At 35.1% G+C, this 26,928-nt stretch overlaps 1 protein-coding gene and 1 long non-coding RNA gene across 5 annotated transcripts; both read left to right on the top strand.

The window, feature by feature from the left end:
* The first annotated feature begins 80 nt into the window (after nt 1-80).
* On the top strand, nt 81-26,928 carry INTS13 (integrator complex subunit 13). 4 transcript variants are annotated; one of them, XM_045465205.1, is made up of 18 exons: nt 93-202; nt 471-645; nt 1,604-1,839; nt 3,764-3,838; nt 7,446-7,648; nt 8,015-8,095; nt 8,826-8,916; nt 10,370-10,498; nt 11,897-11,981; nt 14,691-14,780; nt 15,185-15,292; nt 16,371-16,549; nt 17,653-17,823; nt 18,075-18,229; nt 18,564-18,794; nt 20,574-20,713; nt 25,774-25,909; nt 26,678-26,928. In XM_045465205.1, the coding sequence occupies exons 3-18, from the start codon at nt 1,615-1,617 to the stop codon at nt 26,715-26,717; spliced, it is 2,139 nt and encodes a 712-aa protein (XP_045321161.1). In that variant the 5' UTR covers nt 93-202; nt 471-645; nt 1,604-1,614; the 3' UTR covers nt 26,718-26,928. The 4 variants fall into 4 exon arrangements, with proteins under 4 accessions (XP_045321162.1, XP_045321161.1, XP_045321160.1 ...); XM_045465204.1 differs by having other exon boundaries at nt 127-255; XM_045465206.1 differs by having other exon boundaries at nt 81-645; nt 15,203-15,292.
* On the top strand, nt 22,438-23,691 carry LOC123591246. Its single transcript, XR_006709186.1, has 2 exons — nt 22,438-22,487; nt 22,728-23,691. It is a non-coding gene; the product is annotated as an uncharacterized LOC123591246 (long non-coding RNA).

Genomic DNA, 26,928 nt, shown 5'->3' with positions numbered 1-26,928 from the left:
CATGCGCGAGAGGTGGAGGCGGTTCCCTTCTACGTCCCTCCCTATTAATCTACTCAGGTTTTCGCTTGGCTTCTCGCAAAGTGTCGCGAGTTTTGACAGGGGAAGCCGGCCTGGGTGGAGAAACCGAGAAAGGGAGGCCGGGTGGAGGCCTGGTGGGAGGGCCTTGCGTTAAGAGAGCGTGGCTGGCTTAGGCGGTGCTGTGGTTGGTACTTCGCTGTTGTGGAGTCTCTATGGTCGCCCGGATCAATCTTCCCAGTGGGTTATTGGGAAAATTAGCCGGTAGAAAATCTTGAGCGTCGGAGGCATTTTTTTCTTGGCTCCGCCCTCTTCCTGTTCTGCGAGCTGGGCGTCTGGCCCACCGAGGGGGAAGGGCAGCTTGGCGGGGCTGTGGAAGAGGGCTTTGCGCACGCGCGAGTCCGAGTGTGTGAGTGTTTGTGTTCACGCGCACGCGCGCGCGCTCTTGCATTTAGGAAGCCTGGGAAGGACCGGTGTGCTAGGAGATGAGCGGGGAAAGCATAGTTCCCTGTCTTTGGTACCAGACACTCCTGACTGTGCGCTGACCCTCCCCACCCAGCCAGCAGCCTTTTCCAGAGAGGCTGTGGTCCATAGCCTCTGTTCGTTTTCACTGCAGGACCAGGCACGAAAGTAAGCAAACCTCGATCCTGAGGTCTTCCCTATTCACTCACCTTGTACTTTCCACCCCCCACTCTCCAGCAGAATGTGACTAGGTTTCTCAAAGAAGAGTTTGCATGAAGGGGAAATGTGTTTGAAAGCAGAAGAAAATAGCTAGATCGTAAAAAGTCAGTTCGGTTTGATGAACACTTTGCTTACCATGTGCTTTTTGAATGTGGATTGTCTATTCAGTATAAGGTTTTATTTAGCGAAGCAAGGGAGTTTTTATAAGAAAAAGTTTAAAAGTTTCTCCTCTCCAGCTCTGTGAATGGTAGCAACTAAGTTTTCTGTTCTACATGGTAAATTACCATGGTGTTTCAAATACTAAGGGGTAAGAGTTTGAATTTGGGGTCTTTATCCTAATGCGAAGACCCGATATGCAGTTGTCTTAGGAGATGTTTTTTATATTTGGGGCTTTCCTTTTGCTGTCACTCCCCTTTCCTGTTAATTCTGGCTCCCCTCATCCTTTTTCAGAAGTCTTAAGACTTTTTGGAGGGAAGCCCAAAACTACTGACTTGGGTTAGTTTGGGGGTTTGTGTGTGATGTCAATTAGGAAGAATCATTAGAAGTGTATTTGAAGAGGATTTATCATTTGTTATGTTTGGTATTATGGAAGGCAATCGACCACAGTTATTTGTAAGCATTTTTTCCTGACAATTTTAAGTTCATTCAAACAGCAAAATTTTGTATGGACTGTAATTTTGCCTGTGACTGATAGAGTGACAGCTTAATGTGGTGTAGCTTATCCCTCAAATTGATAGCTACTTTCTAGTCATGACCTCATTAAATCCTGTTGGATAAATTTCTTTGAATACTGATTATTCATGTTCCCTACCAAATCTTTTTGAGGAAAAGACACTAATTAGGAACAATTTAAGGATATTAAATGTCATGTATAAGACATTTGGCTAATATATTTTATCCCTTACAGGTTAAAACAAAATGAAGATTTTTTCTGAATCTCATAAAACAGTATTTGTTGTAGATCACTGCCCTTACATGGCAGAATCATGCAGACAGCATGTCGAGTTTGATATGCTGGTGAAGAATAGGACCCAAGGAATCATCCCTTTGGCCCCCATATCTAAATCCTTGTGGACTTGCTCAGTAGAATCTTCCATGGAATATTGTAGAATAATGTATGATATATTTCCTTTCAAAAAGCTGGTGAGTGTGAAGTACAAGAAAAATCATGATTTGGGGGGATGGACTTAACTGCCTGTTACATTTTTTAATATAAGAATTTACTATAGATTTAACTTGAAACTGTTTACTACTTTAAAAATGTGGTATTTAGAACTCTTCTTTGCAGTTAATATGTTATGTATGTTTAATTGGGGCCAATAACCATCATAACAGCTAACAGTTATGGTGCGTTTACACATACCAGTCATATCCAAAGTATTTCATATTTATTAACTCCATTAATTCTCACAACAGTCCTATAAGGTAGCTACTCTAATGACTGGGACAATATTCGAAGTATATAATAACCCGAATAGAACAGGCACTGACCATTGAGAGCTATTGCTGGCCTAAGCAGAAAGGATGTGGGCTGTGGGCAATGTCAGATTGTGTTGGTGTGTACGATCTGAATATCAGCCGTGTTTATTATTGTCATGTTGGAGATGTAGAAACTGAGGTAAAGACAGGAAAGTTGTCCTGAGTCACACAGCTAGTTAGACACAGAACCAGAATTTGAACCTAAACAGGCTGGCTGCTCATAGTGTTAGTGAATGCACACTAAACTGCTGCAGGATTTGGCTGTTAGAAAGAAATGCTCTTAAGAATGCTAAGAGGAATTTGTTTTTATCCACAAGAAGAGAGATTGAAGATTGATAGATTCCAGATACGAAAATTACCTTCAGGTTTCATCATTTCAGCTATTTTATTTTGGGAGAGTCATTTGGTTAGCCACAAGTGGATGATTTGCTTTGTCTCATTTGGAGCAGCCTAGGCTGGGACCTAGCCAGTTCTTAGACTGGCACAGGCAGGGCAGTAACAGTAAGGCTGAACATAGAGAATCTATATATTCAGATATCTTCCAAATTAAATGTAAGTTGTTTTTAGTCCTTCAGTAAATTGTGCATTATGTAGGGTAAAAAAATACGAAAGGGAGGATAACTAGTCATTTAGGGTGCAGGCTTTGGTTCAAATTCTGGCTTCATCAGCTACCACAGTGTGACCTTGATCATATTGCTTAATTTCTCCAAGTCTGGTTCTTCCCATGTAAGCATAACACCTACTTCCTATGATGTAAGATTTCAATGAGATAATGTAACTGAAGTGGCTAGTAAAATGTCCCTGTCAGGTAAGGCTTAGGAGAGAAGGCTACTTATCACATTTATTAGGGGTGCAAAACTAGTATTTCATGGATGGTAGGAAAAAAGATCATGGATTAGATGATATAGTCCAGAGGAAAGAAAGAATCTCACCCTCCTCCAAAAGAACATTCGTCATTTTATGTATTTTCTAATATATCCTTACTAGCATTATCATCTTCTGTGATAGTATTTTTTTGGTTTGCATTGAAGTCCAAATGCACTATTTTGACTTTCAATGCCTTTTGTGATATGGCTACTGCTTATTTCTCTGAGCTTTCCCCCCACCCCTTTGCCTGTTCTGACCTTTTCATCCTTTTGAGGCCTTTGCGTTTGCTGTACCAGGAATTCTCTATCCCCAGCTCTATTTATGGCTGTTTTCTTTTGGTCATTTTGGATTCCCCCCAATTGCCACTGTAGACCACCCAACCTAAAGTAGCTAACCAATTTCTTTTTTATAGCATTTGTCACTCACTGAAATAATCTTGTGCATTTATTTGTTTGTATTCTTCCCATACTGCCCTCTGTCTTACCACTACCCACAAACCCCTGACTTTCCCCACATTGTGAGTGATACAACTTTCATTCATCACTGTATTTCCAAATCCCCAGTGCCGAGGATAGCACCTGGCAGATACTAGGCATTCTAGAATTATAAAGTGAATGAATGAATCAGCAAACCAGTTCTAGGAACTGCATATTATTTTAAATATGATGTGATTTCAGTGGAATTGGATGTGAATACTAATTCTGTCTTTGAAATCTATCAGGTGAATTTCATTGTGAGTGACTCTGGAGCACATGTTTTAAATTCTTGGACTCAAGAAGACCAAAATTTGCAGGAGGTATGGTTAGGTTTTGAGCTGTGGCCATTTTTGAAAATTATCTGAATGTGGTAATACTTTCTTGAAAGATGATTTAAAAGATTTTTTTTTATCACTATAGTATTTGCACATAGTTTTAAAACAACTACTACTAAAGGAAAGCCAGCTATCTTCATTCCAGTCTTTCCCCAATTCCTAGAAGCAAACTTTCAACTCTAACTCATCTAGTATTTTCTTCCATATTTCAAAATAACAAATTTTTACTGCTATTGATAGAATTCTCAATTTAAACTTTATTTTTTTTATCATTATTGTTAGTGAGGAATTAACTTTTATATTCTCTGCCACCCATGCCCCTCTACCTCCCTTCTGCCGTTCCTTCATTTTCTCAGTGTTGTTATGTCAGAATTTTTGTTAATTCAAAATTGCATATTTGCATTATAATATCTATATAAAGTGTTACTGCTAAGCTAAGTAGTATATGTGGTTATTTCCTTTCTCTCTCTTTTTAGGTTTTATTGAGGTATCATATAGTACTGTATAAGTTTAAGGTCTGAAACATAATGATTTGTCTTACATATTATTTCCTTTCTTGTGTGACTCTTTGTTTATTCTTACAATTTATCATTTCCTTCTTAATTGCTCAATTTTATGTATATCTGTTGCTGCTTTTCCTCATGTTTCTACAAAACTTCCCAATATTTTTATCAGAAATGTAACAGCTTCGTTTTTTTGTCTTGAAAAACTTCTTGGAGCAGTCTTTTGCTCCAGTTTTAGCTGGCCGCTTAATAGGCCTGGTGCTTCTTAAACATTATTTGTCTAAGGATATTGGGTTTGTGGTAGCTTATGTTCTTTGCTATTGTTGGTTGGATGGAAGACTTCAGTTTACTGGTTTCTTTACTGATGAAGATGTATCTGAGAGACAGACATTAGTGAAATTTTTGAATACATTGTTTGAATTCTTTCGTGTTAAATTTTTTTGTTAATGGATGGTCTTCAGTGGAGATAATCTCATGTTGTAAATGTGTTTTAAACGGAACATTTTTAAAGAAAATGTGTTTATCCCAGTGTTTGGTCTTAAAATGTTGTGATTAGTATCATCATGTATGTAAACATATCTAACCCTTTATTCTTTTGAGGTAACTCACTCAAGCAGCAGGCTTTTATTGGTTTGGCTTTGCATTTATATCACTCCAGAATGTTCTTTATTCTTTTTTTTTTTTTTTAACTTGAAAAAGTAATATTAAGGATTCTGTACATTCTCCTTGCATTTTCTTTCTGAAATGGCATGTGTTTTGCTTTACTTCTTTCAAGAGGTAGTGTGAAAGAAGCTTGAAGTCTCTCTGTTGTGTATGAAAAAAAAAATCAGTACAAATTGGCATAGGTTTTCCTTACTTCACCTCTGCAGTGCAGTAAAAGTTGTGCATCTCATAATGGCACATATACCAATGATAAGAGAATTGCTACTTCTCTCTGCTTTCTGAATGTGAAGGCACATTGTATCACACTGATTGTTTTTAAGTCGTGAACAGAAGGGGAAACTCCAGTCTAGTTCGGAAGGCAACTGTATAGCAGCTCACTGGTGTTTAAGATTATATGAAATAATTGACATGTTGTATAAATTATATATAAGCTTGCCTGTGTTAACACATTTAATGTTTAGCTTTGGTTATCCATGTCATACCTTTCCCTAGTTATTGTCAACAATCATGAGTAACAAGTGGAAGAGATCAAAGACAAATTTGGGGGCTAGAAGGATTTTAGATGTCTTTTGCTTCGACTCCTTCATTGTGCAGGTGAAGGAATGGAGCCCACAGGGGCTATATGTTGTTTGACTTCTATACCTGGGTCCAGGGCTCTTTCTGTTATAGCACATAACTCTATCCTACACATCTTAAATTTTATCACCAAAAATTGTCAGATTTCAGGAGTTTGGGTCTGATTTTTGTTGGCTAAATTAAATCAAGTTTGCAAGTATTATACTAATGTGGGACAGGTTATATTAGTATTTTCACTTTTAGGTTAGGAGGAATTGACCAGGGTCACACAGCATTAAAAGGCAGAGCCAGAGTTTTAACCCATCTCTGTCTGACCTTAAAAGTTAATCTTGCTTTCTGCTACTTTCTTCAGGACCACAGAATCCCTCCCCTATAAAGCTACTTTTTATTGAGCTTCTCCTATGTACCAGAGACTTTATATAGTCGTTTATACACAGTCTTTTTTCTTTCTTTTCTGGTTACTTATTATGAATAGGTAATACCTATATAGTTTAGAAGTAAAATTTACATACATACACATGTACATATGTACACTTCCACATACATGTTTGTGTTAGTAAACGGGAAAACTTTCCAACTCATCCCCTGTCTCAATGAGTGTGCTGGACCCTGCTTACACCAACTTTGCATTCAGTGAATCTTGACATCTCCCATGGTGGGGGTATTTTATTTAACCATAGATACTGGCAAACACTACAGATTAGGGCTTTCCCCACACTTTGGGGAACTGATTTACTAGCATATCACTATTTATCTCCACCACTATTAGTTTTTCATGGCTCATTCCAGAGTGTCTTTATGCATATACAAAGCACAGTCCTTCCATTTTGTTCCTTTTCAAGATTGTTTCGGTCATTTTCAGTCCCTTGCAATTCCATATGAATTTTAGAACCACCTTGTCCATTTCTACAAAGCAGTCGGCTGGGATTGTGACACAGATTATGTTTAATCTGTAGTTCAGTTTGAGTAATGTTGCAATTTTAACAATATTATGTCTTCCAACTCATGAACATGGGATGTTTTATATCATTTAGATCTTTAATTTCTTTCAGTGATGTTTTGTAGTTCTCAAGAGTATAAAATTTGCATTTCTTTTGTTGATTTTATTCCAAAGTATTTTATTTTTTTGATGCTATTATATTAGAATTGTTTCCTTTATTTTCGGATTGTCCATTGCAAGTGTGTAGCAATACAATTTGTGTTTGTGTATTGATCATGTATCCTGCAACTTGCTGGACTTATTATTTCTAACAGTTTTTTAGTAGATTCCATTTGACTTTCTACATACAAGATCACGTCATCTGTGATATAGAGATAATTTTACTTCTGGCTCCTTCTATTTCTTTTTCTTAATTGCCCTGGCTAGACCCACCAATACAGTGTGAAATAGAAGCGATGAGAGTGGACATCCTTCTTTTCCTAATCTTAGAACATGTACAGGCTTTACTATGAAGCATGGTGTTATCTGTAGGTTTTCTAGATGCTATTTTCTGCTTGAGGAGTTTCCTTCTATTTGTAGTTTGTTGAGTATTTTTATCATAAAAGGGTCTTGGATTTTATGAAATGCTTTTTCTGTGTTTATGGAGATGACCGTGTGATTTTTAAAAATTGTGTTGGTATTGACATTAATTGATTTTTGGATGTTAAGTCAACTTTGCATTCCTGGGATAAGTCCCACTTTGTCATGGTGTATAATTCTTTTCATATGTTGCTGGATTTGGTTTGCTAGTATTTTGTTGAGGATATTTGTGTCCATATTTTTAAGGTACGCTGGTCTGTAGTTTTCCTGTGATGTCTTTGTCTGACTTGTACATACTCTTGTCAACATAACTATTTTCCCTTTTACTTAGCTAATGGCAGCATTAGCTGCTGTTGGGCCTCCTAATCCACGAGCAGATCCAGAATGCTGCAGCATTCTGCATGGTCTCGTTGCAGCAGTGGAAACCCTGTGTAAAATTACAGAATACCAACATGAGGCTCGTACTCTACTAATGGAAAATGCAGAACGTGTTGGAAATAGAGGACGAATAATTTGCATTACTAATGCAAAAAGGTGAGACATTAATCACAGTGATTCTTTCATTGAGGGAATTTTAATGTCTTGTTGCAGTTTTTACTTAAAAAAACAGGACAGCATGTTAGCGGTTAAGCATATCTCAGGTGGCCTAATACTGAAGCTGTATTTATCCAGTTCTTAAATAGTCATTTCAGTGAAAGCTGCTTAGATTGTCATCATATGGGTTAATCTGACTTTTTCTCACTAGTTTTTCAGCTGGCTGTTTGGTATTGTGAATGAGCATACTGAAGACCGTCCTCACTGAAGTAATTTTAAGTGCCTATAACAAGATACGACAGCTAAATAGTGTGTTTAATTTTTTCTCTTACTGTTTATTTAAGTTTGTTCTTTTTTATGCCATAGTGATAGTCATGTGCGAATGCTTGAGGACTGTGTCCAGGAAACAATTCACGAGCATAACAAGCTTGCTGCAAATTCAGATCAGTGAGTATAATCATAAGTGAAATACATATTCCATTTTATAGTCATGTATTTCATTATAATTACTCCAATAATTTCAATAGTAATTGGTAGTATTCCCTTTAATTCTCTACTGGCTCTACTAGTTAGTCAAAAAATGTATATTTGATATTTATGTAGGGAAAACAAAAATAGCTAACAGTTAATGAATCTAGGTTAAGGGTGTATGGGTATTCATTGCATAGTACTTTTCCTTTAGCTTTTCTGTAGGTTTGGAAGTTTCAAAATAAAAATTTTTCAAAAATTAAAACCATTTTCAAAATAAAAGACTTCTAGCATTGAAAATCCTGTGTTCTTAGAAATAACCATTTATAGGTAATGGTTAGGATTGCCCGATTTTGTCCTTAAAAATCATTAGTAAAAAAAAAGGAAACAAATGTGTAATATATTCATTTTCTCTGTGGTAGTTATCTATGGAAAATTTTCCTGATTATAAGACATTTTCCTTTATTCTGTTTTTCAAACATACAAGAAAGTATCATATGTGCATTTGAATTAAATTCATATATTTACTAAATGTCCATACAAGTACAGCAATTATACAGTTTTTCTAAATATTTAGCTTTTGTGTTAGTTAACAGTAGTATCTGATTATAGAGATGCACTTAGTATATTAAACTCTTAATAGTCTACCTACCTGGTTTCTTTACATACTATGTGTTTTTAGATTCTAAGTGAAAAGTTTCTCTTTAAGTCTCATGCAGATTCAGAAGTGTGAACTGGTCTTGATCCATACTTACGCAGTTGGTGAAGACAGCCTTGTGTCTGATCGTCCTAAAAAGGAGGTAAGTGCAGAAGTAATGGAAGAAAAGATCATTGTCATTTATTAATAATAAATGCTGAGAAGGGTTAGCATAAAAATAATCACATTGCCAACATTTTCTGCCAAGAAGATATTTAGAGTTCGCAAAGCCATCTCTGGCAAAACACCTAGTTGGGTTCTTCATGTTATAATTGTAGATTTTAAAGTGTTTTCTGTTTTGCTTGCCTATTGAAGTTTAATTAAATGTGTTGCAAAACCGTACATAGTGTGTATTGATGCTAAAATTTCAATTACTGTAATGGATTTCATTTGCTTTAATAACTTTTTATTGTATAAAAATCTTTTTTTCCTCATTAGAGGAGTAATACACTTCTTAACAAAAATGGACTCTAATAACAAATTAATTTTACCTATCCAGAGGATAAAAAGCTAAAGCTAATTTTTAATCTTGCTTTTACTTTTTAAATAAATTTGAACAATTTTAAAGGAAAAAATGGGTCTGTTGATTTTCAAATGGATTTGCATCATGTAATATTCTCCCATCAGTGGTCTGTGTTTAGAAATATAGATGTGTATATTTATATAATTAAACATGTATGTTCTTATGTTCTGTTTTTTCTCTTAGCCTTAGTTAATACAAACAGGTGAAGTATTACCTTAGTCTGAATGTTTTGTAGTTAACTGGTATTTTTAGGTCTTTAGCTCTTTCATTGTGTTTTTAAGTGGTTTCCAGTGTAAACCCCTTTTCTGTTAACTTTTTTCTGCCTCTTTTGATAACATGGCAGTATGTTGGCTTTCTTTGTAATAACTAAACATTTATTTGTGACAGATATTATAGATATAATAAGCATGATAGGTAGTATATACAAATTATATATAAGATATATGTATACATACACTTTATCTTGCCATAAAGTAACTTTTGGCTGCCTGATCGCATTTATTTGTGATGAAATATGTTTGTGGCAGTTCCCGTATTCTTTATAATAAGCAGTTTTATCTGCAAGTGTTTTTCCTCTCCATAAAATTACTTATTTTCTACAGTATTTCTGTGGGCCATTTCAAATCCATTTTGCATATAGATAAATAGAAGTAAAAATTGTAAGTTAAAATAAATATTTGAATCGAAGACTTGCACTCTGAGTGTCAAGAGGAAAAGGACTTTGCCTGTTTATTGCTGTATCCTCTAATAGCTCATGTAGTTTCTGGCATACAATGTAGTAAGGTCTGCTTAGTACCTGTCTGTTGAATGAATAAATACATGAACATTTCTTGCTAAAATAATAATCATAGTTAATTTATGGGCTTTTTTACTTTTTCCAAATTCCAAAAACTAAAAATATTTAATATTTATAGACTGAAGTAAAATATTTGACACCAGGTCACAATGTATTAACGTTGTTTTTTTTTTCATATATATATATATATGTATATATATACATATATATATATATATATTTTTTTTTTTTTGGTAGTTATCCCCTGTTTTAACCAGTGAAGTTCATAGTGTTCGTGCAGGACGGCATCTTGCTACCAAGTTAAATATTTTGGTACAGCAACATTTTGACTTGGCTTCAACTACTATTACAAATATTCCAATGAAGGTAGGCAGTACTTTTTCTTGCTATTTTGAAAGTTATGGTTTGCTTTTTAAATATTTGTTTGACATGTATTATTTATTTTGATTGGACCTTAACTTTTTCTCCCCATATCATATTTTCTGTTTTGCTAGCCCACATTCAGTGTCTTTGACCAGGTCAGTACATAGTGAAAAGCAACAAAAAGGATCACAGAACAAAATTCTGTAGTTTTCTTTCTCGTAAGAGTACTATATATCAGCTTTTTGTTTTTAATTATGTTTTCATTATTTTCATCAAAATACAATCTCTATCTTAAATGATTATTTTTTCTGTGATTCTTTTCCTGATGGTTATGTTATTAGATTTTACTTTGTGCATTCTAGTGGATCTTTTATTTCCTATATTTTTGTTCTTGCTCATCTAGTATGAAGGTGTTTGTAACTAATAGGCCTGACTATAGAAAAAATAGCTCATAGTTTTTAAAAAGTTTATTATACTCTAGCTGAAAAACCAAAGATGTAAGTTTTATGATTTTACTAATGGATTTTCTTAGGAATCTGTTGGTACCTGTTTATTTCCATTATGTCATCATTAAGTTGTCTAGGACAAGCACAGTTTTAAGTCCAATTTCATTGTTTTGCCGCCATATGATGAACACTGAATTTCATGAGAAGTATAATCTATTCATTATTAATTTCCTCCTTATAAAATGACTGGCTCTTTAATAGAAATGGTAGCCTTATCTAATAGAATGGTTTGGATGCAGAAATTATCAAGTAAAATAGCATAATATATTTTAATATGTGTAATTTCATGAGGTACAAGAAAAATACTCTGAGGGTGACAGATACCTTGTTTTTTAAATTTGATCATATTTGTGTGCGACTGGTGTGACCCTTTCTTCAATCTTTGTCTTTTCCCTGTAAACTGATGTTATTGAAGTTCTTATTTACTATTTAGTGAAAACAAGTTACTAAACTTGTTTATTAGTCTGTATTTACTATTTTATATAACTGGTGTTGTTAATTTCCTGTAGGTATTTAAAGATGCTATTTCCTCCTTTAAACAACTATTTCACTTTGAATTTGTATAAGCTACTTCAGTTGTATTTATAAAATGTATTGGCAAGACAATGCATTTAGAGAAAAAAAACTCTAAAATTCTGGAAGAGTCATTTATGTTAATTCTGATGTAAGAAAAATCATTAAATACTTTATTACTTCTATATAGCTAGTAGTTTTATAGAGTTCATATTGCGTTGGAAAATTATTGCATCTTTAAATAGATTACCGAGCAAACTGTCCCAATATTATAGCTAATTATTGTTGGGTATATTTTATCTCACTTTAAGCAAAAAGCAAAGTGAATAATAACTTCATTATTTTGAAAATAAAACTAAATTATTTTAAATTTTACTTTAAGGAAGAACAACACGCGAATACATCTGCCAATTATGATGTGGAACTACTTCATCACAAAGATGCACATGTGGATTTCCTGAAAAGTGGTAAGAAAAGGACATTGAAAAGTTTTATTCTGTAAGATCTAACCTATGAAAGCATACTAACAACTTTCAGAAGTTTGTCAGTAAACAGACCTGATTGGCTGTAGTCCACCTCTTTCCACACTTATTCCACAATACTGTCTACTAATGGCCATGGAACTAGTGTTCTGTAGAATTTACTTTGGGAAACACTAGCCTCCTGGAACAAATACCGAGATAGCCGGTACAGTCATGTCATAGTTTGTCTTTTGCAAGCAAACCACCTTGGGAAAGCAAGAGGAACAAGAACTGACTTGAAAGAGTGATAGAGTTCCAACTTGCCTGCGTAAAGATCAGTTGTTCTGAAATCTAAATTTGTTGTTTTCTTCTAAAAATTATTCGAGTCAGTAGGTCTCATCACCAATATCATGATTTCTGCAACTCTATTAGCATAACTTGGGAGAAGGCTCTGGAGTTAGTAGATCAGAGTTTTAGCTAAAGCTTTGCCACCAGCTAGCAAGATCTGTATGTTTCTAGACTTGAGTTTGCACACTTTAATAAAATAAAGATGCTGCATTAGATGAACTAATAATCCATCCATTCCTAAAAAATTCAGTGAAATTGCCTTTAAGTTTTGACATTTGATTAAATCCTTTCTAATGTTTTCTCTGTAAGTTGATGCTATCAGAGAATTAAATGGTTAACTTTGATAATGTTTTATACATCTTTTTTGAAGTTAGTATCCATCAACCAGTCGTAACATTTGTTCAGTGTATAAGAAATCTTGAAATTAATCTAATACAGGGGCGCCTGGGTGGCGCAGTCGGTTAAGCGTCCGACTTCAGCCAGGTCACGATCTCGCGGTCCGTGAGTTCGAGCCCCGTGTCGGGCTCTGGGCTGATGGCTCAGAGCCTGGAGCCTGTTTCTGATTCTGTGTCTCCCTCTCTCTCTGCCCCTCCCCTGTTCATGCTCTGTCTCTCTCTGTCCCAAAAATAAATAAACGTTGAAAAAAAAAAAATTAAAAAAAAAAAAAAAAAAAGAAATTAATCTAATACAAATTTGTAATGTGAAAAAAACTATTAAGATAAACAGATGTATTAATGTTTAACAAAGGAATTTAAAGAACTTGTTTTTGAAAATACGGTGTGTGGAAATTATATCACTAACTGAGTTAATACCAACTTTTAAAATATTTTAAAACAAAAAAATGTTAAGAATATTCTTTGTGACACAAAATATTTCTCTAAGATAGTAATTGACATGTTGTCTATGTGACACAAGGGAACCATTTGTAAATGCTGTAGTAGCACTATGAATAGGGTGCTGTGGGATCACGAGGGTTGCAAGTGATTATGCCTCTGTGACTTAGGCAAGCTTTACAGAGATGACATTAGAGCTGGACTTTGATGAGTAGGCTTACGCTTTAGCTCAGATAGCTTCCGTAAGCTGTAGACCTATATCCTCTACTGCCTAGTTATATCTGCTAGGTGTCTCTCCGGCACCTATAACTCAACATTCCCAGAACAACTTAGGAGCCTGCCCCCCGAACCGGTCTTCTACTGTCCCCTCTCTTAGTGAATGGCCCTATTGTCTACCCAGTTGTTTAAGGCAGAAACCTCAGTCATCTTTGAGACATCTCTGTATCATTCTTCATATCAGGCCATCATCACATTTTCTTGATTTTACCTATTAAGTGTCTCCCAAATACATTCATACAACTGCATCTCTACTACCATTACCATCTCCCTGATCCAGCCTATTATTTTCTTATCTACTATTCCTTAGTAGCCCCTTAAAATGGTGTGTCTCCTCTTGACCTGTGAGCTAGAATAGCTTTCAGAATGCTAATCCTGACCATGTTCCCTTAGCTTAAAACCCTTTATTGTTTTTGTTACCCTTTGGATAAAGACCCAACTGTTTAAATGTCTTACCAGTCCCTGCATTGCCTGGCCTGTCCTCCTTTCCATTTTCCTCTCACAACGTACTCCTGTTTCAGTGCATAGGCCAGAAACTTCATGCTCCTTCCTGTCACAGTATCTTGACATTTGCTGCTTTTTCCTTGCTCAAATGTTCTTTCCTTCATTTCTTTAATTTCTCCTTATCCTTTGACAACTGAAACTAGTTTTTTCACTTCTCAAAGAAACCTTCCCTGGTGTCATAGATTAGGTCAGATCTCTGTGTATAGATGCTCATGGTACTGTACACATCTCCTTCAAAGCATTGTCAACTTTATAGTCCTCACTCGTTCATTATTATTTTCTTAACATCTGTTCACTCTGTTTTACTATAGACTCCATTGAGGCAAAACATGCTCATTGTTACATCTTTTTATATTTATTTTCTAGATCCCTCATTTTATGGTTCTCCTCATAAATTCATTAGGATTCAGTTCATTTTAGATTCCTGACACTTTCTTTGAGTATTTGACCATATTATGATTTCATGGTGTCAGAGGAGAACAGTTGTATATTATTAAAATAAACAAAAATTTTTGCTGTTGACTTTCAGTGCAGTGACTGAAATGATTAATGAGAAATTTGAAGATAATTGAATATTTGTTTTAATCAGAGCAAATATCTAAACTCCTTTTGGTATTATTCTAGGATACTTTATAGAATTGATGTTCTCCCAGAGGTGTTTTCTCCTATAGAGTTTAAACTGTTTTGGAAGTCTTACCTAAGTAAATGAAGTTTGTGATCTATTTTGTAATGTCTCTCTGGCTTATTTTTAAAGGTGATACTCACATAGGTGGCAGCAGTAGAGAAGGCTCGTTTAAAGAAACGATAACATTAAAGTGGTGCACACCCAGGACAAATAACATTGGTAGGTATTTTAAGGAAATTGAAACAGGGGTGCCTGGGTGACACCGTTGGTGAAGTGTCCAACTCTTGGTTTCGGCTCAGGTCGTGGTTTCACGGTTTGTGAGTTCGAGCCCCTCATTGGACTTTGCACTGGCAGTGCGGAGCCTGCTTGGGATTCTCTGTCTCCCCTTGCTCTCTTTCCCTCCCTAACTCATGGTCTCTCTCTCAAAATAAACTTAAAAAAAGAAGAAAAGAAAGGAAAAAAGAAAAAGGAAAGGATAAATCAAGAGGTTCTAAAAGTGGGTATATGTAGGGATCATTAGTTTATTTCTGAATTTATGTTTTTCATTGTTTTAGGGGCTCAACAAACATTTTTTCCCCCTCTTTTAATTGTGGAAATAATTCCTTTATATTCTTTCAAATCAGTGTTTTCTCCCATTTCAGAATTACACTATTGCACTGGCGCTTATCGAATTTCACCTGTAGACGTAAATAGCAGACCTTCCTCCTGCCTTACTAATTTTCTTCTAAATGGTAATTTTCAACATTTAATTGTTTGGGCTGAAAATATTACAAGTGAAGTTATTAGTAAGGATATGTGAAAATCTGTACTCTGGAAAGCTCTTTTAAGATAACCTAAAACTGTTTTATCTTCGAAAACTCTTCTAAAGTTACCTAATTGTAAATACCCTTTTAGCAATTTTATTAATGTTTTAAAAAAATAAGATAACTTTATGTTTCCATATTGTCATAAAAAGTTTTATTTAAATATTTTTAAGTATTTTTAATTTTAAAATTTGGCTGTTAGAGTCTAAGTTGATTTTTTTGGTAGAATAATACAGACTGTTTACCCTGGCCTGTTAAATTTTAAATTGCAAAGTATATATAGACCTCTTTTTGCACACTGTACCTTAATCATAAATAAACATTGCATTTTCAGTATTATGCCATAAGATTCTTACCTATATGACTCTTAAGTCTGTGGTTTCCTTGTGTGAAAATTAAAAAAAAAAAAAAATTGGAGTCCATTTACTAAATTTAAATTCTTAATAGCTTCTCCAGTTGATTCTTCTGATTGACTAGGTTTGAAACCACTGATGTGATGGGTCAAATTTAAGCAAAATGTGATTTTAACACTGTGTAACGTGTAGATTAAATAACCTTTGGTCATGTGAAATAGAAAGTAGTTATGGTAACTGTGCTGATAAGGAGGTATTGTGCAAGTACATTGAGACTTTGCTTTCTCCCCCAAATGTTGTGTAGCTTTGATAGCTAGAGAGTTATCCAGCAGTTGTCTCACTGTTCTTCTTGATGTCCAGGAGAAAGATTGTATGTACTTGTAATGTATAAAGAATGTAACCAAACATTGTACCAGAGACCACTATACTTACTTTGGAAAACTGTACAACTATGTAAGCTTTGAGTGACCAAGAGAAAGCTAAGGCTAGAATTCAGACTTTTAGGACTTGAAATGCAGATATACTGAATTAGCTATACTGCTTAAAATATGAGGTTTAATAAATAAAATGAAAAATCTAGACATAAATAATGAGGAAAAAAATAACAGCCTATATGAGCTTCATCACTGATACAGTAATCTTGCTTTTGACAGGTCGTTCTGTTTTATTGGAGCAACCACGAAAGTCAGGTTCCAAAGTCATTAGTCATATGCTTAGTAGCCATGGAGGAGAGATTTTTTTGCATGTCCTTAGCAGTTCTCGATCCATTCTAGAAGATCCACCTTCAATTAGTGAGGGATGTGGAGGCAGAGTTACAGACTACCGGATCACAGTAAGATTCTAATACTTACAAATTTTATGTTTTGAGCCTGCCACCATTCAGCAAATATTTATTAAATGCTTATTACATGCTAAGCTCTGTGACAAAATGGGGTTTGGAGAAGTTCATGAGTTATTATTTTAATTAGGTGACTTTCCTGCAATACTTGCTCAGAAGAACTATTTATCACTATGTGGTCTTCATTATGTATTCAGTGTATATCGAGAAGTATATGGGTAGCATTGACACCTGGAATTATAGGAAAGAATGGAAATTGACTTGAATATTTCAGGTGGAAGTTTACCTTGTAGTAACTTAATGGCAAATAAAAACAGTTCAATGTTTGGATTGCTATTTTGAAATAACACTAAATTTTTGTTATTTAAAGATATATACAAAGAAATTGTGTCTATTTTGGGTAGAAATCCTATTCTCATTTTAATTTTTCAGTTCCCCTCCTCTTTTATATATTTAGTACTTTATGGTTGTCTACTTTGAGGTGGTGGTGGAAATTAAATGTGATTCATATATAGGAATGTACTTGGTAAATCACAGAAGTGTTATAGACTATAGGTAATTATTTTTGATTAGGCTTTTCTTTATTATTTTTATATCTTTTTTAGTAAGGAGAAAATAAGTATTCTTTGCAGAGAATTTAGAGAACATAGATATCTTTTTTTAATCAAAAACAATAGCTGTAAATTACCTATAATTCCATCATTCATAGATAACCACTGTTAACATTTTGATGTTATGTCAAGGTAATTTTTAAATAAGCATTGGTATTCTAAGATGATTAACTCCTTCCTTTATCTGTAGATGATACAAAAGAGTTAAATTATAGAAGTGAAGAAAAATGAGTGTTCTTGGTTTTTAAAAAATAGAAAGAACCATGAATGCATTGATGTTTGAGCCTTTCTTCCATCTCCATTGTAATAAAGGCTGATAGACTTCATGTTCAAAAAGATGGGGAGAATTAGTAAGGGAACTGTTAGAGAAAATACTTTGTTGCGTATCACAGGAGAGAAGGCATCAGGGCAACAGACTATTACATGTAATCCATACTGAAACATAAGAAAATAGTTTCTAATTTTATTTTATTTGGTTATCATTAGGATTTTGGTGAATTTATGAGGGAAAACAGATTAACTCCTTTTCTAGACCCCAGATATAAAATCGATGGAAGTCTTGAGATCCCTTTGGAACGAGCAAAAGATCAGTTAGAAAAACACACCCGTTACTGGCCTATGATTATTTCACAAACCACCATTTTTAACATGCAAGCGGTAAGTATTAAATAGTTTTCAACCTTTCTTTTTGATTAGTTATATGTTTTTTACAGATAATCATTTCTCAAGCAAAGAATGAAATATATGAGTTTGCTACAGTTAAAGAATTAGTAATAGAAAATTGAAATGATGAATATAGGTTATCTCACTATGGTGATGTTTAAAATCAATTGAAGTTCTCCCTAGATGCTTTGATATTTGTTTTTCAAGACAGATTTTCTTTTTATTTCTTAAAAAAATTCTAACAGGTAGTTCCATTAGCCAGTGTTATTGTGAAAGAATCTTTGACAGAAGAAGATGTGTTAAACTGTCAAAAAACAATATACAACTTAGTTGATATGGAAAGAAAAAATGATCCTCTACCTATTTCCACAGTTGGTACGAGAGGAAAAGGGCCTAAAAGGTAGCTTTTTTCCCCTTGCTTTCTCTATATATCACATTTACTTGATGCAGACTGTTTTTTAAGCTAACTTATTTCATATTGTAATTTATATAATTGAAGGTATATATATATGTGTGTGTGTGTATACATAAGTGTTCATATGTATATGATTGAGATACAATGATATAAAATCTAAAATAGCAGAATCGGATACATTATAACTTAGAATTACACCACTAAGAAGAAAGAGTCTGTGTTTAATGATTCCTTTTACTTTATTTTACCAGTAGCAAGTGATACTTCAATATTATTTAAAGAGGATTTCTAAAAACGTCATTTCCAATCTTTACTTCAGAGATGAACAGTACCGTATCATGTGGAATGAGTTAGAAACCCTTGTCAGAGCTCATATCAACAACTCAGAGAAACATCAAAGAGTATTGGAATGTCTGATGGCATGTAGAAGCAAACCCCCAGAAGAAGAAGAACGAAAGAAACGAGGAAGAAAGAGAGAGGACAAAGAGGACAAATCAGAGAAAGCAGTGAAAGATTATGAACAGGAGAAATCTTGGCAAGATTCGGAGAGGTGACTTGTTGATAATGTAGGACCGTGGTGCCTTTTGGCACATCACATGCTGCATGTAGCACATTCAAACATTCATGTAATAGTAGTTCACTTAATGTCTATTTGTTTCATTATCTAACTATAATTTTTTCATTCTTAAAATCTGAAATATCCTGGGCTTAAGAATTACAGGGATTTTTTGTTTGTTTTTTGTTTTTTTGCTCTTGGGGGCAAAGGTAGTGTTGAATTTTTTAACGAACTTCTGCAAATCATAACATACCATATTTGATATCAGTATTTGCTTTATGTGTTATGAATATCAAAGACATGGTTTCATTTGTTCAATAAATACTGAGTGCCTGTGATGTGTCAGGCATTTGGTATTAGATTCTTGCCCTGGAAGAACGTCCAGTGGTTGTGATAGAGACAGGCATGTAGGTCATGGGTTACAGCAAAGGGTGGAAGAGCTGCTATAAAAATAGGCACAGGATATCCTTGGGAGCACAGAGGAAGAACATAGTCTTACTTCTGAAACCCTTCCTCAGTAATACACTCTTTCCTTAGTTTGTGATTTGTACGGTTATATCATAAAAAGTAGGAAAGTCTTCAAAATGAAAGAATCATAACATTTCAGCTGGCTTTGTCTTCTACCTCTTTGCCAGTAATCAACAAAAAAACAGGTAAATATTGGCAATGTTAGTAAGGTCCTTAGAAACAAAACAGTTTACTGTGGAAAATTTCAAACATATACAGTAACAGAACAAATAGCTACTCATTTATTTTTAACAGTTCATGGCAGATCTCATTTCATATCTGTCCACAACCACTCACCTCACCAGCACCACCACTATGCCTCCCACATGGGAATGTTTTGAAGCTAATTCTAGAAATCCTATCATTTCATCCAAAAATAAGTAGAACATTTTATTCTCTTTGACAGAAGTTCATTTCTTTCTTAGGGCTACTGAACTTCTGAAACAGAATCAGCTCACTTTAAGAAGAGTGGGGGGAAATATTCTCTTTCAGACACCACCAATCTTTATATATGTTGAAAGTGTTTCTGTTCTCTGATGAAACTCAAAATGAGCTTGGAGTTAAGTTCTTAGTTTGTGGAATGTAAATACATTTCCACAGCACATAAATTAGGGCACAAATAGTACATTTTTTAATCTTACTTGTAATTTGAAAGAGTATTTTGTCCATATTTGTAAAAATTAAAACTGACATTTCTTTCAAAGATCACATTTCTGACCTCTTTAATTTTAACTTCTTAAATTTTCTCCCATTTTTTCATATTTTACAGCCAACTATATTACTGAATTATTAAATTATGATGATGAAGGAAAAGGGAAATCTGTGTTTAATTCAGTCAGTTCTCTTACCTGATTTTAGGTTGAGATTTGTATTTTCATTAGTTTCTGGGTTTACTTTGTGAGAGCAGCTATCTTTTACTAAAAGCAATATACAAAGTCTAATTATTGAGCCGTTTAGAGTTCTAAAAATTTAAACTATGAAGCGTCTGTCTGGGTGGCTCAGTCGGTTAAGCATCCGACTTCAGCTCAGGTCATGATCTCGTGGTTCGTGAGTTTGAGCCCTGCATCGGGTTCTGTGCTGACAGTTCAGAGCCTGGAGCCTGCTTCACATTCTGTGTCTCCCTCTCTTCTCTTGTCCCTCCCCTGCTTGCGCTCTCTCTCTTGTCTCTTAAAAAAATGAATAAACATTAAAAAATTAAAAAAACATAAAAAATAATAAAACCAGTAAAATTTAAACTTTAGATTTTATTGTGTGTCCCTCTAACAGATTAAAAGGAATCTTGGAACGTGGAAAAGAAGAGTTGGCTGAAGCTGAGATCATTAAAGATTCACCCGATTCCCCAGAACCTCCAAACAAAAAGCCCCTTGTGGAGATGGATGAAGCTCCACCAGTAGAAAAATCAAAAGGTAGGGTAGAGCTGTGGGGGTAGCTGTGTTTGTAAACAGTCTTCCAGTTTAGTTCTGTTTTCTGCGGTGTCATTTAATGTTGTTGCCTATATGAGGAAGAGCTACTAACTGTTCCCGGATGTTGTTGAGGAGGTTCTGTTTACAGCCTTGGAAAATGCAGGCAGTGAATTTATTTCTTGACATTAATGAAAAAGTAGTGTCATACCTTCATTAATGAAGCCTGTGGAAAATAAGCACTTTCACTACAAAGTCTGTGTTGTAAGAAATTTTAATTCTGTAAACTTGAATTCATTTATGTTCCTGACTCTATACTAAGTGTGCTGGGTTTAATGAAGACAGATTTCTTTTCCCTAAACTGCTTACTGAACTTAAGGAAAGCTCTTACATTACCCATCTATAAAGTGATGTCAGTGAGTTTCAGTAAAGGTATTATAAATAATATTTTCACTGTAAAAAAAAAAACTCATAATGTTTTCATTTCATTTTATCTCTTATTTATAGACTGAAATGCTTCATTTCTTCTTGAAGGAATTTTGGGTAGCAGAGCTGTGAATTGGGTTTGGGAGCTCCTGAAATCATTGTAGGCTTTAGTTGTCTTGAGGATAAACTAGATTTAGGCCTTTTAGGATAAATGGCAAATAGATAAAAGGATTGTTTGGTTTCTTGCCACTATGCCTCTCCTAAGCAATAAGACCCAGGGGCTGGCCATATTGCACTTATTGGCATTTCATCCTAGAGAGAAGCCTTGTTTGTTTTTATATACTTCTGGGGGGAGGGAGGGAGGGAGAGAGGGGGAGAGAGAGAGAGAGAGAGAGAGAGAGAGAGAGAGACAGTGTGTGTATGTATGTGTGTGTATATATATACACACACACTATATATAGTGATACATGTAAAATATTCTCCTTTCACTGATTTCTTTGGAGCCAGAGATAAGAGCGATCTTATCATATTTGCTTTCAAGCATTTGCCAGGGTTCCTGGAAAGTAAATAAATGTCTTGATAAATTGTTCTATTTTTCATAGGCCAAAATATGCCACTGTTGATTAGGATGAGAAATTTAGGTTTAATCTAAACAATGCATTAATGTTGCTTGTAAAATAGAACTCCAAAAATTATTTATTAGTGGCAAAAAGTTGCAAGCAACCAAACACTGTTAGGAAGAAAATAACTAAATAATGGTATGTCCATAGGGCAGAATTTATATAGCCCAAGAATAATTATTGCTACAAATGCCCACTGTTCCCTCTTGCTAATGTGTATCATTCAGATTTCAGCTTAAGCAAGTCTTTTTTCAGGAAGGACTTCCTTGATCTCTGTTCACAATTAAGTTAGGTGCTTCCATTGCACCCCAGGATTATACTGGAGTAGCACTTAGAGTCCTGCATTGACATTGCTTATTGACATCTTGCCTCAGCTACTAATTGGAAACATTTTAAAGGATGGGCTTTTTATTTTTTAAGTAGGCTCCATATCCAGCCTGGAGTTTGAACTCATGATCCCGAGCTCAAAAGTCTCATGCTCTACTGGGGTACCTGGGTGGCCTCAGTCAGTTGAGCTTCTGACTTTGGCTCAGGTCACAATCTCGTGGTTCATAGGTTTGAGCCCTGCGTCAGGATCTGTGCTGACAGCTCAGAGCCTGGAGCCTGCTTCGGATTCTGTGTCTACCTCTCAGTCTGCCGCTCCCCTGCTCACGATCTCTCTCTCAAAAAAAAAAAAAAAGCTCATGCTCTACCAACAAAGCTAGTCAAGTGCCTCAATGCTGGGATTTTTAAAAGTTTACTCTTTTTTTTTTTTAATTTTTTTTTTTTTTCAACGTTTATTTATTTTTGGGACAGAGAGAGAGCATGAACGGGGGAGGGTCAGAGAGAGAGGGAGACACAGAATCGGAAACAGGCTCCAGGCTCTGAGCCATCAGCCCAGAGCCTGACGCGGGGCTCGAACTCACGGACCGCGAGATCGTGACCTGGCTGAAGTCGGACACTTAACCGTCTGCGCCACCCAGGCGCCCCAAAAGTTTACTCTTAATATCACTACCACTCAATGCAGTCCTGGCCCATAGTAGAAGTTCAATTATTATTTGTTGAATGAATAAATGAATGAATGAGGTAAAGAAAAAAAAAACCGGCTACAAAACCATATATACCATTATCTCCATTTTGTTTAAAAAAAAAAAAGTTCATATCCACACATACACTTGCTTGTCACTTTAAATTAAATAGATCCCTGATGCTTCACACACTGGAAACACTATATAGAGTGGCCCAGATGAAAAGCAACTTGGTTTCAAACAGAAACCATGTCTCTTTTGAGCAGCAGCTTATACAGGCCTTTCATTATATACTTCAGTTTCATCTGTTTTGGAAAATGACTTCCTAGGACTGTCCAAAGTGAATTTTGTGCCTGATACATATAAGGTTGGGCTATTCCAAACATGCTTTCTGGATTGGATGAAAATCTGTTCAGCTTTTTGTACAATGCAGTAGCAGAAAAACCGAAGTGTAGTTTTATTGATATAGATTGCCATTGAAAAAAACCTAGAATATTTATCGGTGTTAGAGCAGTGGTGTTATGGATGATTTTATTTTCTCCTTTATATGTTGTCTAAATTTTAACTAATGAACATGTATTAGTTTTATAGTGAGAAAAAGTATTTTTGTTCATTCAGTTTTGGAAAATGTATATGCAGTAATTTTAACTTTTTTTGGTGTGCAATTCTCTGAATTTAGACAATGTATATAGTTGTATGTCAATTGCACCACAGTCACGGTATAAAACCGTTCTGTCACCCCCAGAGATTCTTTAGTACTGCTCCTTTGTAAGCACCCTATACTTCCCTTGTCCCCAGTCCCTCATAATGGTTGATGTGTTTTCCTTCCTATGATCTTGCTTTTTTCAGAATGCCATTTAAAGTGAAATCTTAAAGTATGCTGCCTTTTGAGGTGGACTTATTTGATAAAGCATAATGCATTTGTGATTCATCTGTGTTGTGTGTTTGTCAATAGCTTTTTTTATTCCATTGTATGTGACTAGCTTTATTAGAATCTCATTTTTCCAAACTGGCTGATCATTGTGCACCAGAAATTAGTGAGAGTTCTGGTGGTTCTGTATCCCCAACAGTACTTGCTGGATTTTTTTCTTCTCTGATAGGTATAAAGTAGTTTTTCAGTGTGGGTTTAACTTCTATTTCCCTCATGACTGATGATGGTAAGCTTTTTTTCATTTGCTTATTTTCCATCTGTATATATTTTTCTGCTAGAAGGTTCATTCAGGTATTGTAGTTATATCTAAATTGGACTGTTTAACAGTTTTTTTCTTAGATTTTGAGAATTCTTTATTTTTTCTGGATATAAATGCTTTGTTGGATAATGTGGTTTGCAAATGTTTTCTCCCAGTCTGGTTTGTGTTTCTAACAGTGACTTGCAGAACAGAAGTTTCTAATTTTGATGAGGTCCAATATATCAAAACTTTTTTTATGGTTGTACTTTTGGTGTTATGTATAAGAAATCTTTGCATTGCCCAAACTCACAGAGGTTTTTTCCTACATATCCTTTTATAAGTTCTGTACTTAGATTTTACATTTAGGCCATGAACCATTTTGAGTTCATTTTTTAATTTTTTCCATATGGTAGAAGATATGAGTCAGTGTTCCCTTTTTTTTGTGTATGCAGTGTCCCAATTGTTCTGGGAGCATTTGTTGAAAAGACTGTTTTTTCTTCATTGAATTGCCTTTGTATCTTTATCAGAAATCAATTAATTTGATATGTGGAAGTCTATTTCTGTTTTTGCTTTAATTGTTTTAATTTTATTTATTTTTAAGAGAGAGAGAGAGGAGGAGGAGGGACAGAGATAGAGGGAGACACAGAATCTGAAGCAGGGACCAGGCTCTGAGCTGTCAGCACAGAGCCCGACGCGGGGCTTAAACTCATGAACTGTGAGATCATAACCTGAGCTGAAGTCAGATGCTTAACTGACTGAGCCACCCAGGCACCCGTTTTTGTTTTTTTTAATGTTCCATTGATCTATGTATCTGTTGTTTTGCCAGTACGATACTGTCATGATCACTATAAGCAGAATCTTAAAATGAGGTAGTGAGTCTTCTTTTTTCTACTTTTCAAAATGGTTTTAGCTGTGCCAGTGCTTTCTCTTTTCATACTGTGCTGAAGAGATAACATAGCAAGCTTGAAGCTGTTACCTTTAACAAAGCCTGCTTGCAAGTTTGGCCCTTGTTTGGCATCTGACAACTTGGCTTTTAAAACATTCCCTAAATGATGAAGTTATTTTGTCTTACATCTGAGGTGAACACTTACTTTCCACCTAGGAGTATGGAATTTTGGTAATTGTAGTTTGGCAGAGGATGCATTTGTGACCAGTTCTTAATAAAAACCCAGGACTCTGAGTCTCAAATGGGCTTTCCTGGAAGAAATATTGTATATCCATGGCTGCATGTTTGCTGCTGGAGGGAGTATGCACTTGGGGTTACCCCTCACTCTAGGGAGAGAGCATGGAAAGCCTGCAAGTGGATTCTTTTGCCCTTTGCTTAGTGTATCTTTTGCTCTTACTGATCTGGCTGTGTATCCTTATTGTGTTGCTGCAGTGATTCTTGGTTGTGACTATAACTTGGCTTAGTTAATTGAATCCTTCCAGCAAATCACCAAACTAGTAGCTGGTCTTGGGGAACCCTAAACATTTAGAATAAGGAAAAGATTATATTGCTTTAATTATATAAAATTAGCGATGGTAAATTAAAGGTAAAATTTTTTAATTTGTAAGTTTGGGGGCTGCCTGAGTGGCTCAGTCAGTTAAGCATCTGACTTTGGCTCAGGTCATGATCTCATGGTTCATGGGTTCAAGCCCCACATCGGGCTCTGTGCTGACAGTTCAGAGCCCACTACAGACCTTCTGTTTCCCTCTCTCTCTGCCCCTCCCCTGCTCACGCTTTGTCTCTCTCTCTCTCTCTCTCTCTCTCTCTCTCTCTCAACTACATTTTTTTTTTTAATTTGTAAATTTTGAGGTAATGAATTATTACACCTTTTTCCTCTTCTTTCACACTGTAACACCAGGGCCAGTGTCCTTATTATCCCTGTGGAGTAATAGAATCAATACGGCCAATTCCAGAAAACATCAGGAGTTTGCTGGACGTTTGAACTCTGTTAATAACAGAGCTGAATTGTATCAACATCTTAAAGAGGAAAATGGGTTTGTATTATTTATTGTAGAAATTGGTTTTGTGAATTGCTTTAAGTTAAAAGTAATAAACGTTGCTTGTTTGTCGTGTTCAGTAATTTTTTATTACTAATGTAATGAGTTGATATGTGTTACCTCTAAAGAGAAAAAATCTACTTCCTTCGGTTCTTGGTACTTATAAAAGACTTGATTACGTTGATCATAACCTTGAAAATATATATTCCTTAGAGCATTTCATTGCTCAGTAAGCATCATAGAGGGAAAATTGGGGAACACTTGATATACAACACTGAACCTGTATAAAATAATGGGGGAGAAAAACTTTCCTGTTAAGTAATACAGTATTAGGAATATTGACTTTAATTGAACAAGTCTCAAGTCTGATTATTTTAATATCCTTTTTGGAAGACCTCTTGAAAATGTATTGGTAAAGGAGTTTCTTTACTAGAAAAGGGGAAAAGGAAGTAAATTCTTGACTAAATGGTAGAGGTTTTTTTCCTTAGCTTTAAGTTTGAAGAGGTATCATGAAAAAAGTAGCCTTTGAAATGAAACCTTGGGAAGGGGACTTACTTCCTCTAAGCTTCAGTGTGCATCCGTCTGTGGAACCAGGAACGTAAGAGTAGCAGAAGAATCCTAACTGTAGTCCTTTTCTAAAGGACGGATGTTCTTTTGTCCTGTGAATATATAAACAGTTTAATTTTGTGTGAAAGTTGGAGAAAAAATATGGGCAATTATTGAATGTTTTATTTTAGCAACTCATTTTTCTCTTCTGTTTTTCAGAATGGAGACAACAGAAAATGGCAAAGCCAGCCGGCAGTGAAGAATGACTTGAGGAACTAAAATTTACTATATTGCATACATATTTTGGGCAGAATTTGATATAAGTACTTTTACAGCAAGATTGTATAGTTATAGTTGCCTGGACTGGTTTTTACATTTTTAAAATATTTCAACTGACTTTATCCTTTTTGTATTAATTGTAAAATTGGCACATATATCAAAAATATACATTTGAAATTTGTCCTCCCAAA

The sequence above is a fragment of the Leopardus geoffroyi genome, chromosome B4, assembly GCF_018350155.1.
Source record: "Leopardus geoffroyi isolate Oge1 chromosome B4, O.geoffroyi_Oge1_pat1.0, whole genome shotgun sequence".
Lineage (NCBI taxonomy): Eukaryota > Metazoa > Chordata > Mammalia > Carnivora > Felidae > Leopardus > Leopardus geoffroyi.
The sequence above is the reverse complement of the archived record's forward strand: the minus strand, read 5'-3'. Positions and strand labels throughout refer to the sequence as shown.

What these genes read in the sequence shown, in the direction of transcription:
- INTS13 (XM_045465205.1), top strand. Translation starts at nt 1,615, where the DNA reads ATGAAGATTTTTTCTGAATCTCATAAAACAGTATTTGTTGTAGATCAC. An exon ending in TTACAGACTACCGGATCACA is followed by an intron (nt 16,550 to 17,652) that starts GTAAGATTCTAA and finishes GGTTATCATTAG; the next exon opens with GATTTTGGTGAATTTATGAG. An exon ending in ACCAGTAGAAAAATCAAAAG is followed by an intron (nt 20,714 to 25,773) that starts GTAGGGTAGAGC and finishes CTGTAACACCAG; the next exon opens with GGCCAGTGTCCTTATTATCC.